We start from the raw sequence: 12668 nt of genomic DNA on the forward strand, positions 1-12668 counted from the left end.
GTCATTCTAAGTGAAGTAAGCCAGAAAGAGAAAGAAAAATACATATGAGATCGCTCATATGTGGAATCTAAAAAACAAAAACAAAAACAAAAACAAACAAACAAAAACAAAGCATAAATACAGGACAGAAATAGACTCACAGACAGAGAATACAGACTTGTGGTTACCAGGGGGGTGGAGGGTGGGAAGGGATAGACTGGGATTTCAAAATTTTAGAATAGATAAACAAGATTACACTGTATAGCACAGGGAAATATACACAAAATGTTATGATAACTCACAGAGAAAAAATGTGACAATGAGTGTGTATATGTCCATGAATGACTGAAAAATTGTGCTGAACACTCACTGGAATTTGACACAACATTGTAAAATGATTATAAATCAATAAAAAATGTTAAAGTGTAAAAAAAAAAGGATGGTTCAACACTGGAAAATCAATTAATGTAATCCATCACATTAACAGACTAAAGATGAAAAAAATCATATGATCACATTAATAAATGCAGGAAAAGCATTTGGCAAAATCCAATACCTGATTCATGATAAAAACTCTCAGCAAAGTAGGAATAGAGGAGAACTTCCTTGACTTAACAAAGAATATCTATTTAAAAAAAAAGACAACTATAGCTAACATCACATGCTATAGTAAAAATCTGAATGCTTTCTGTCTAAGATCAGGAACAAGACAAGGATGTGTGCTCTCTCACCATTCCCATTCAACATCATACTGGAAGTTCTAGCTAATGCAATAAAAGAGATAAGGAAATAAAAGATAAAAAGATTGGGAAGGAAGAAATAAAACTGTTTTGTTTGGAGATAACATGACTATCTAAGTAGAAAATCCAAAAGTATTGACAAAAAACTTTCTGGAATTAATAAGTGATTATAGCGAGATCACAGGCTACAAGGCTAATAATATACAAAAGTTAACTGCCTTCTTAAACACCAGCAATAAATACTTTGGAATTTGAAATTAAAAATATAAGACCGTTTACATTGGCACCAAAAAATTAAGTATTTAGGTATAAATCTAAGAAAATATGTACAGGATCTATATGAGGAAAATGAAAAATCTCTGATAAAATAAATCAAAGAAAACCTAAATAAACAGAGAGATATTCCATGTTCCTGGACAGGAAAACTCAAAATCGTTAAGATGTCAATTTTCCTCAGCTTGACCTATAGATTCAATGCAATTCCAACCAAACTTCCAGCAAGCTATTTTGTGGTTATCAACAAACTTAATTCTAAAGTGTATATAAAAAGGCAAAAGATCCAGGATAATTAATACAATACTGAAGACAAACAGCGGACTGACACTAACCAAATTTAAGACTTACTACACAGTAATCAAGACAGCGTGGTATTGATGAAAGAATAGATGAATTAATAAATGGAGCAGAATAGAGAACCCAGACGTAGTCCCACACAAACATAGTCAACTGATCTTTGACAAAGGAGCAAAGGCAATTCCATGGAGGTAGGACAGTCTTTTGAGCAGACGGTGCTGGAACTGGACATCCATATGCAAAAAGCAAAACAAAGAATCTGGACATAAAACTTATACTTTTCACAAAAACTAATCCATCTTAGATTAAAAGTAAAACATGAAACTGTATTAACTGCTAGACTATAACAGGAGCAAATCTAGATGACTTTGGGTTTGGTGATGAGTTTTTAGGTATGATACCAAAAGCATGATTCATGAAAGTAAAACTTGATAAATTGGATTTTACTAAAATTAAAAACTTCTCTTCAGTGAAAGACATTGTTAGAAGAATGAAGAGACAGGGGACAAAATGGGAGAAAATATTTGCAAAACACATATCTGATACAGAACTTGTATCTAAAATATACAAAGAACTCTTAGAACTCAACAGTAAGAATAAACAATTCAATTAAAAAATGGAGAAAGATTTGAACAGACATCTCACCAGAGAAGATATACAGATGACAAATAAACACGTGAAAAGATGTTCAGAATCAGATGTCACTAAGGAATTTCAAATTAAAACAACAATGAAATATCACTATATACCTATTAGAATGGCCAAAATCCAACAAACTGTAAATACCAAAACTTGGTGCGGATGAGGAGCAACAAGAAACATATCCATTGCTGGTGGGAGTGCAAAAAGGTAGGAACAGTTTGGCAGTTTCTTATAAAACTAAACATAATCTTACCATACATCTAGCAATCATGCTCCTGGGTATGTATGCAATTGACCTGAAAACTTACGTCCGTACAAAAACCCGCACACAAATATTTCTATCAGCTTTATTCATAATCACCAAAAACTGTAAGCAATCAAGATGTCCTTTATATACCCATATGATGGAATATTATCCAGTAATTAAAAAAGATCTATCAAGTCACAAAGATATAAGGAGGAACCTTAAACATATATTGCTAAGTGAAAGAAGCCAGTCTGGAAAGTCTATATGCTGTACAATTCCAAGTATATGACATTTTGGAAAAGGCAAAACTACAGAGACAGTAAAAAATTAGTGGTTGTCAAGGGCTCTGGGATGAGTGAGAGAGATGAACAGGTGAAGGGCTTAAAATAACGGTGGTGAAACTGTTCTGTATGAAACCATAAGGATGGACACAGGTCATTATGCATCTGTCAAAACTCACAGAACTATACCATACAAATAATGAACCTTAATATAAACTATGAGCTATAGCTGATAATATATCAACGTTGGTTCATTAATTGTAACAAATGTATCACACTAATGTAAGACTTTAATAATAGAGGAAACTAGGAAGGCGTGAGGGCATGGGCTGGAGTGGGTATATGGAACTCCATGTAATATCTGCTAGATTATTCTATAAACCTAAAACTATACTAAAAAATAAAGTCTATTTTTCTAAAAACAATCTAAAAGCAAAGAGACCAAAATAAATAACTTTTTGGTTCTAATTATAAGAGTAATATATATGCCTTTTTATCATACAAGAGTGATATCAAACAAAATAACATATGGGAAGTATAAAGTTTTTATTACATTATATTTTGCTACTCTTGACCTTTATATAGTCTTAGGTACAGACTGTTTGTAAACAACAAAACATATTTCATTAAAAATCATCCACTGATACTTACACTTTCCTTTGCATGCTGGTGATATTAGATTAAATGCCTTCTTAGAAATGCCATGTCGACTATCTTTTTAAGATTTCTAAAATGTATGTTTTCCAATGTTATCATCTTACTGATCTTACTTAATGGAACTATCTGTGACGCTCTGGGATGTGAACAAGTCATCTTATGTCTCCCACCTCCACAAGCAAGAACAGTGCTTTCACCTTTAGTCTTCACATTGCGATTTTTGAAGTTTATGGGCAAGTTTTAGCTCCGTAGATACGCGTGGAAACACAAGTCTGACATGTAACATCGACATCAGGACTAAACGTCCCAGGACTACAAACCACTGCAGAGGAAAACACAATGGAATAGATTATTATAACTTCACTTAGAGGTATTTTATACCAAGAATACCAACTGCCGTCAATGTCACACCATCCCTATACCTATGTTACACTGAGTAATGTTCAGCCAATTAACAAATGGAAGATTATTCATGAGTTTTAAACATTGTTATCTGATGATCTTAAAAGTAGGAGGAAGTTAGAATCTTAGCTATTTTTTCCTTTAGTATCATGATTTTACAGTATCTTCTGCAGTGCTCCATTTATGAGCTCCTATTTCTCATTTTCTAGTTCCTATTTCCAGTTTCTAGGTAGGAACATTTTGCTGTCTTTCACAGTATAGTAGCTTAAGCCAGAATACCACAGAAATGTTTTGTAATACAAAAGACTACATTAGGCAGAATTAATATACATGAAGATAATTATATTTAGAAATCTGGACTTTGAATTTTTACTTCCCTTTAACTAAGTATGTTTTTTGGGAAGAGAATCGCTATAAAGATTCAAATCAGTTATGCCAAGTGAATTCTGACTATAAAACCTAAATATTTAGATATTTATATTTTATAATTACCGCAACAACTAGCGCAATTGCTGTGCAGACCTTCGTTTTTCCCAAAGCCTGGACGACAGCTATCCATACGCATTATATGAAAACTGTGGTCCACAAAATGCATAGCTGGTAGAGTTTTCTTAAAGTCATGCTTGAAAATATATGCTTGGCGCCGGAAAAATTCTTCTATTCGATTTCTTGCCTAAGATTGAAAAATACCAGAGAGAAGTACAATTACTAAACTGTGGACCAAATTTCTCCTCTTGTATCAGAGGCAATGAAATGCAGTATAAGCATGCCATGCTTTACACAGCAGAAGAATTCCTGAAATGATGTGTGTTAATATTAAAAATTAGTCTAGCCTAGACTTTATCAATTATTGTCAATTTATATGTACAAAGGTTAAGAAAACTTAAATTGAGGTTAAAAACACTTGTTTTGAAATATTTGCAGCATGTCTATTCCATATGTAGATAACTGGGAGTTCCTTACTTCTAATTCCAAAGAGCCAAGGAAACCAAAACTTTTCTCTAATCAGCATTACAGACGAATGATGTAAATTTTATCTTTTGAGCATAAAGTTTAAATAATTAACTAGTAATAACTAAATGATTCCCATAAACCATGCATAATATTATGGGTGTAGGCTCAGGGACTAGACTAGGAAAGTGAAGGAAATTTTTAGACTATGTCCTTAGCCTCTGAGGAGGTAAAGGAGAGAGCAGGTATTATCATCAGTACAGATACAATTCTGGAAGAACTACTGGCTTAGCCTGGGATGACATGATTGTAAGGTTGTTCTTCAAGCTGCTGCTTAGTTACCATTTGGAGAACAAAGACCAGTGAACCATCCTTCTGTCATAGGGAAAATACATCATATTAACCAGATAACCTATTCCAAAACAAAACATCTTCAGAAGAGCCAAGATGCTCAGAATCTGTTTATAAAACTGAAATGAAGCCAAAAATCAGTAAGACTTCATATTTTAAGTTTTTAAATAGCTTTACTGACTATTCAAATACTTTCCCCTTACACTGAAATTCTTACCTGGAGGATATTATGATTAGTGGTATCTTCACAGTCAACAGATTCATTGCATGTACCTTTCCACCTCGGTGCAAAAGGATTAACTGGAGGGGGAAAAACAACATCTTCACAAAAGGATTCTAAGAAGTTACAAACATTCCAGTAAAGCTCCAAATGCTGAATTCAGTATGCATGTGTGCATGTGTTTAATCTGTGTCATTCTAGTAATAAAGGAAAGGTTCACAATTTGAATCATTTATACATTATGATTTCACTCCATCTGGGGGCTAATGGAGGTAACTACAAGGCTTTAGAGTGAATAGATATAAGGTCCTACTGTATATAGCACAGGGAACTATATTCAGTGCCTTGTAATGGCCCATAATGAACAAGAATATGAAAAGTGTATGTGTGTGTGTATATATTATATATAATATTAACCTGGGGAGCTATATAATATTGCAGATATCCTATTCCAAAACAAAACATCTTTATATATATATATAAATGAATCACTATGCTGTATACCAGAAATCAACACATTGTAAATTGACTATACTTCATTAAAAAAATAAATTAAATAAATAGAAATAAATTTAGTTTGGTTTCTCCCTTTTGCTAAGTTCTCAAAAATACAATTTAAAATTCTATAAGAAGTTATAAGTTAAATATTAGCTGCTTAAAGGCCATATTTATAAAATGAAATTCACTTCTAAAAAGCAACAAATATCATAGGTAAACATGAAGGTAAATAATTAATGTGTTAATTTTTAAAATCACAACCAGGCTAAGACCAACCGTACACTTTAGTTCTTAACAAACATTTAAGGCCTACTATTTGTAAGCTATCTTATATTAATATGGTAATTAATTCTGTAATCAAGATTTAAACTCATAAAATTAAAGAAACATGAAAAAAATTTTACCTTGAAAGGCTATAAACAGCTCATGAGTGAGGCCATGTTTTGGAATTTTAACAAAATGGCATTTATATGATGGTTCTATGATATGGCATGACAAATCAGAAATTAAATTATTCAAGATTTTCTTCAGCACTTTAAAAAGCAGATCATTATATTTTCCTACACAAGATTTTGTGGTAAAACGTACAGCTATCTGATATGCATAATCAGGTTCCCGATAGGCTTTAAAAAAAGATAAGAATAAAAAACAATCATGCCTAGCATTACTTTTCAAATAACAGGTAATATTAAATCCCACTATCTTGCAAACCAGCACAGAAACTTACTTTATCTAATAAAATATTTTAACAGTTTGTCCTCACAAAAAGATAAAAAACTAGTAACTTTAATGAAAAAAGGTTATTTTCATCTAATATATTATCTACTTCATACAAGTGAAGATATGGCTTTTGTGGGCTGGCTATATATATGTTACAAGTGTCAAGAAAAAAATAAGATTTTGTTAGGGAGGGTCTTCATTTATAGAAGTGTCACTGCTATCAGCACAGTCCAGTGAAAAGAATCATTAATTTGCTTTTATAGATTTGAGCATCAATTTTTAAATTACCTGGCGATATTGTGATAAAATAGATTGTGCCTGCATACGCAGACAGTGGGAAGTGGGACGCTGAAAGAGGATTATTTAGGACACACTATTTTGATGTCAATTTTAGAGTTCTCCTAGTCAAATACAGCCCCAAAACTCTGTAAGTCATAATGATTATACATAACAGACTCATTTTCACTAAATGAAGAAACCATATACTTAATTCTGACCCAAACTAAATGTATAAGTTAAACTGCGCCTGTATTCTTACCAAAAAGCATAAAGTCGTATCTCTGCTTTACTGTCTTTTCTTCTTGGGTTTCTGCTTTGACAATCTTATAAGAAAGAGTGCATGTGTAAAGTCCGGACAAAGGCTCCAGAAAGTCTTTTACCAGCAGCTTTCCTGTTTTAGTTATATTTATTCTACTAGTTCCTAAACAGAAGTAGTAAATTACTTGGTTATTTAACATGTAACAATTCACACATTATTTAGTAAACTTGGGGTTACAAATAAATACAAAAAATTAAAAATTAATGGGCTATTTTAACTTCATGATTTCAACTAAATCTTAATTCTGTGGTATTGCTCAATCGAAAACTACAGGAGATAAGTACACTTTTGAAATATATTTTGGTTTTCTTTAATTTATTTCTTGGCATCTAATTTTGATGGATTTATGCCAGTAATTCAGTAAGGGAGATTACACTGCTTTGTGACACTATGCAATTTTTTCACCTAAGACAGGAAGTAATAATGCTTCTATTCCAAGAAACCCTTCTAACCATGACAAATTATATATTAATTACCTCCTCTCCTACCGCAGGTGCTTTTATCACATTTATCACAAGGATAAATTTTAGGTTTTATAAAAACTTCTGAACTAATACAGCTCTGGGGACTAACGTACAAAAAGTACTGCTTTAGTTTTTGCATAAGGAGAAAGTAAGACCATAATATAAATATGATTTAACTATGGAGTAAGTGAAACTGCAGTTAAAATTAAACTTCAATTTGTTTATTCCAATAAGTGACAGTGCATTTCTTTAAAAAGTGTTTAAGTCATTTAAAAAAGGAGATATTAAAATCAAATGATTTACCTGTTAATGGTTTTTCATTAGGCCCAATCCATAAATAGGTGGGGTCCACTGTTTCCTTTTGAGCACGTTTAAAATCAGTACAGAGAAGGACTGGGCTATTGTGATGTAATTCTACATATAATTTCACTGTGACAAAATACAACAATATATAACTACATTATATAGCAAAATTAAATTAAGAAATACACTTCCTACCATTTTGTCCCAAAGTTGCTTTGATTAGTTCTTTTTGGAGTTCACTATCTTAAAAATCAGCATATAATTATAACACTTAGAATGCTGAAGTCCTTTTTGCTTCTCCTAGTAGATTTTTAAAACTCTGGACTGCTAGGGAGTCAATTTTTTTCTCCTTTCTGTGATATTATTGTGTTATTTATGAAAAAGTACGTAACACATTTACAAGTTGGTTTTAACGCACAGATTCAGAACCTTCAGAAATAAAAACTTTTGAGGTTAGTGGAATCATTTCAAAGATCAGAAAAGGATCTTTTTGGTTGCGAAACTATTTTAAAGATGATCATTGTCATCCCCTAGGCAAACCTGATATTTAACTATAAATGTCCTCTGTTAGGAACAATAATTAAGCCGATGTGGGGCATACAAGGAAGATTTTCGGCAGTAACTTATTCTGCTTCGGATTTGATGGAAGCAGAAATAATGTGTTTGGAAACAACACAGGCCCATAAGATACCAGTTTTAAAGCCTACTGAACGCCAGGCTCTGAACATAAAGAAGACACCATCCTACAATTTGGTGGTGGCAGGGAAGTGGAGTGTCTCCTTCCAAACACGGAGAGATTCCAAACCTGACAAATGCTATGAACTGGCCTAAAGTTACCTAAAGTTAGCCTTAGTAACCAATTTTCCTTGGGGAGTGTGAGAAAGTTTCAACACAGTGACAACTCACATTAGAGCTGAGCCGTAAAGGATGTGTAGGATTTCTGGTTAGTAAGGGAAGGGCTAAGGGCATTCCAAACAGAGGGACTTCCAGCCCCAGAAAGCACTCCTCTGCGTGGGCCTCGCACTTTGCTAAGCAACAGGGACACCTAGAAGAGAAGTGGTGTCAGAGAAAGAGGTGTGGATTGAATCCTAGCTCCTTACAAGCTGTGCGGCTTTCGGCAAGGAGATACAACTGAGGTGCAGTAGCGTCGCTCTAAAGATGAAACGATGTAACCATCGAGAAGTGCCAAGCACACGGCAGGCGTTCAATAAACGTTCGCTCCATCTCCCTCCGCGGGAAGAACCTTAGCAGAAACACGGCACCCCCGGCTCTTCGGATACACTGCGAGTGAAGAGGTCCTTATTACCTGGGCGTCCCACTTTGCCATAAACGAAGCCTTCCTTAGTGATTATGGAAGAACGCTGCCATCCAACTGCGGAGGAAAGAAACCACTGACTTTTTACGTAGAAGAGGAGCCAGGGCTCAGACTAGGGCAGGGCGGGGCGAAGCAGAGGAGGCAGGATGGGGACGAGGGGAGAGGCCTAGGGGCAGGGCGGGAGGAGCCCCACCTCCTGCGAAGTACCAAAGCACCGCGGAGAGAAGGACCCACGCTCGCATCACGGTTCAGGGGTTAGTGTCGCAGGAGGCGTCGATGGGGCGGGCTCCTTTCTACCTCAGCCCCGGCACAACGCCTCCCCATCTCTCCTCCGCACAGCGGAGCAAACCGCCAGTGGTCAGCCCCGTTATCCGTCCTTCGCTACCGCGAGAGCCGACGCGCAAGAGAGCGCGTGCGTGCTCGGGGGCCTCGCGCGCCCGGGCCGGGCGCAGGGCGCGTGGGCGGGGCCGGGGCGGGGCGAGGCCAGAGGGCCGGGCCCTGGGCTGGTGCGCGGGAGGCGAGCGCCCCACCCCCTCGCTCGCACGCGGCCGCCGTCGTGCTGGTGCTTCGTGTCTCCCGTCTGTGGCCATTTCCCCGCGCGCTCTTCGGCTTAGTTTTCTGAGAGGTCTGTGAGAGAAGAAAGGAGTAAAAGAACCCAAGGCTTCGCGTCTCGGTCACCTTCTTAGTCTAGGAGCTGAAGAGATCGACAAGAGGAACACCGTCCTCCCAATGGGATAGGGCAGGTAGGGGATGCGATTTCATTAGGACCTCAGGAGGGAGAAGCTTGTGAGAATTTCCACTTCACCGGAAACAGAGAGCCCCTGGTGGGAATTTCCTATGCCTTTCTTCTCATGAACTCTGAAACTGTGCACAGTCTTTTTCAAATCCTTACACCCAGTTTTTACCGATCTGTATTCTTCTACCCACAAAGCAAAGAGCCCGAAGAACCACTAGGGTGCCAACAAGGCATCTCCAGGCCTTCCCACTCTAGAGGAACATTTCATCTTCATTTTCAACTTCAGTTATCAGACGACGTTGAGAGACCCCACATGCAAATTTATCTAGGGATGTGAAGTAAGCCTGTTTTTAAGAAACGGACCCTATTGAATGGCAAGATCCCCAAATCTGCTTTTCCGGTGGGTGGGATGGTAAGTCAGGATCGGTGAGCTCCCAAAGAGACCATGCCAGTGTCTTTCATGGTTCCTTCTTGGCTACTAGTTTAGTGGCCTGGAAAGCCTTGTGTGTTGTCTGTTTCTTAGCAGCGGGACACCCTCAGTGGTGGTTTTGAGTAGGCTGGTGGGTAAAGAGCCCAAGGTTCAGACAGGGTGCAGAATGATTATTTGGGGGTGAGATCAAGAGTTTTCAGTTTTCTTTCCTTTGAGCCGAGTCAGTACTTGGACTATTTCAGATAGTCCGGGAGCAACCTTTGTCAGTGATTTCGTTTTTAGTCACTGTTAATTTTACCTACCTAGCATAAGCCATGAAATGTGATTCTTTGAGTCAGATCCACCCATGTCAGTTACTGTGTCTAGATTCATGATTTAGTCTCAACTGTCTCCTTCTTAAAGTGAGGATAATGGAGACAAATTTAGGCATTATCTTTGAATCCCTGGAAGTTTATCATTCCAACTTTAGTCAAAGTACATTATTTAAAAAGTATCTTATTAGGGAAGGTATAGCTCAAGTTGTAGAGTGCATGCTTAGCATGCATGAGGTCCTGGATTCAATCCTCAGTACCTCCTCTAAAAATAAATAAACTTAGTCACCCACCCCAAATAAAATAAATAATACAATAATAAATAAGTAAAACATTTTTTAGAAGTGTCTTATTAGTTTCCAGTTATAAGTCATTGATCCTTGTAAATCCTGTGTGATCAACTTTGAATCCTATGAGAAGAAACTTTACCAAGTGAGTAGTAGTAGTTTGTTCAAAGTATCCATCAACTCTTTCTAAATAGTAACATCTTAACATTAAGTTATGGTACATTTCTTACAATTAATGAACAAATGTTGATATCTTACTACTAAATAAAGTCCATGCTTTATTCAGATTTCCTTAGTTTTTACCTAATGAGCTTTTTCTGCTCCAAGATCCCAGTCAGGATCTCGCATTACATTTAGTCATCGTGTCTCCTTTTGGTTGTGACAGTTTCTCAGATATTTCTTGATTTTGATGACCTTGACAGTTAATGACAGTTTTGATGACACTGACCTGACCTTAACGGGTCAGATACTATGCAAAATGCCTCTCTATTGGAATTTCTCTTCATTTTTTTCATTGTTAGACTGGGGTTATGGGTTTGTGGGAGAAGACTACAGAAGTAAAGTGCCATTCTAACCACATCATATCAAAGGTACATACTTTCAACATGCCTTATATCACTGTTGATGTTACCTTGATTACCTGGCTCAGGTAGTGTTTGTCTGGTTTCTCTGATATAAAGTTATTCTTGCCACCCCCTTTTTCATACTGTACTCTTTGGAAGGAAGTCTCTATGTGAACCCCACACTTACAGAATGGGGATTTATTCTCCACCTCCTTGAGGGTGGAGTAGCTGCATAAATTATTTTACCTATTTACTTTGTAATCTATCCCCTTAAGTATAACTCTCTTGAGTCTGAAATACTCAATTCTGAGCTAATTATTCACAGAGTAGTAACACATTCCACTGTCAAGTGTAAAGAATGTTGTAATGGAAGACAAACATTTCTACAACTCTTCAGTAACCAAGTAACTATTCATCCTTATACCATCCCTGTGAAATTTTACAGTTCCTCTTCTGCTACTTTTGATGTGCTATTTTTGCCTTTAGAAACTAACAAACAACAAATTTCCCCTTTCAATACTAAAATTAAACCTCGTGTTTAGAGTATTTCTCTGAAATTGATATTATCCTGTAGGACTCCAACCCATACAAGCTATAGAGTTGCTATCACTGTGCCATGATCTCAAAACAAAGCTAATACAAGTTATTAACTCATTAAAAAACTGTGTGTGTATATATATGTATGTATGTATGTGTATATATATATATAAAATCCCCTATGCTAAGGCATAAAATAGACTGAATATTTAAAATAAACTAAAATTCATAAAATTACAACAGTCATACTTTAACTGGTAAGTGTGGGTTTATACTGACATAGTCTACTGATGTATAAACCTACCTTAAGTCTCAAATATATTTGTGTATACTAACAATGTAAGTTTCTTACAAGGGTGAAAGTGGTCTTTTTGCAAATCATTCACATTTGTCCAATTCAGCACACTGGGTAACTTATAAGGACTCACCTGAACAATGTCCCTTAGTATGAAGAAAAGTTCTGCTTTTGAAAAATTATGTGGTCATGTCCCCTTTCCTCTCTCTATAGTCAAATGTGTGCTTGACCTCTATAAATTGGGAAGGACGTTGGGACAAGATGTTGACTGGTACGTCTTTGTGCACAAATATCTTTGGGTTAATTTTACTATCTTATTGTGTCCCCCTTTGCTTTAGCCCATGTATAACATTATACATGTATTTTTGTAAGCTATCTCAGATCCTATTTGGAAGAAGGCAGGATAGTAGAAAATAAACACACATAAGTAACAGTGTGTAGCGTTTTGTGAGTGGTGGCAAATGAACCAAGCAGTTCCCAGAAGGGAAAACAAAAGTGAGAGGACTGCTTCCAAAAATGAAAAAGTTGAGCCGATAAAAGTGCCAAAATGCTTTTGAACCATCAGAAC

At 36.2% G+C, this 12668-nt stretch overlaps 2 protein-coding genes across 4 annotated transcripts in view; one reads left to right on the forward strand and one right to left on the reverse strand.

Annotated features, from left to right (window-relative positions):
* Positions 1–2989: 2989 nt before the first annotated feature.
* On the reverse strand, positions 2990–9367 carry ZPBP2 (zona pellucida binding protein 2). Of its 3 annotated transcripts, none has more exons than XM_072938779.1 (8): positions 9135–9367; positions 8933–8998; positions 7627–7752; positions 6800–6961; positions 5946–6164; positions 5041–5123; positions 4044–4194; positions 2990–3441 (listed from the first exon to the last, which is right to left on the reverse strand). In XM_072938779.1, the coding sequence occupies exons 1-8, from the start codon at positions 9181–9183 to the stop codon at positions 3347–3349; spliced, it is 951 nt and encodes a 316-aa protein (XP_072794880.1). In that variant the 5' UTR covers positions 9184–9367; the 3' UTR covers positions 2990–3346. The 3 variants fall into 3 exon arrangements, with proteins under 3 accessions (XP_072794880.1, XP_006214324.1, XP_006214325.1); XM_006214262.3 differs by having other exon boundaries at positions 4014–4194; positions 9135–9366; XM_006214263.3 differs by lacking the exon at positions 5946–6164 and having other exon boundaries at positions 4014–4194; positions 9135–9365.
* Positions 9368–9497: 130 nt separating this feature from the next.
* IKZF3 (IKAROS family zinc finger 3) overlaps positions 9498–12668 on the forward strand; it is an 81636-nt gene continuing 78465 nt past the window's right edge. The window contains exon 1 of the mRNA XM_072938782.1: positions 9498–9684. The gene's annotated coding sequence lies outside the window, so the exon portion shown is untranslated. The remainder of the gene's footprint in view (positions 9685–12668) is intronic.

This window comes from Vicugna pacos, chromosome 16 (assembly GCF_048564905.1).
Source record: "Vicugna pacos chromosome 16, VicPac4, whole genome shotgun sequence".
NCBI classification, from domain to species: Eukaryota; Metazoa; Chordata; class Mammalia; order Artiodactyla; family Camelidae; genus Vicugna; species Vicugna pacos.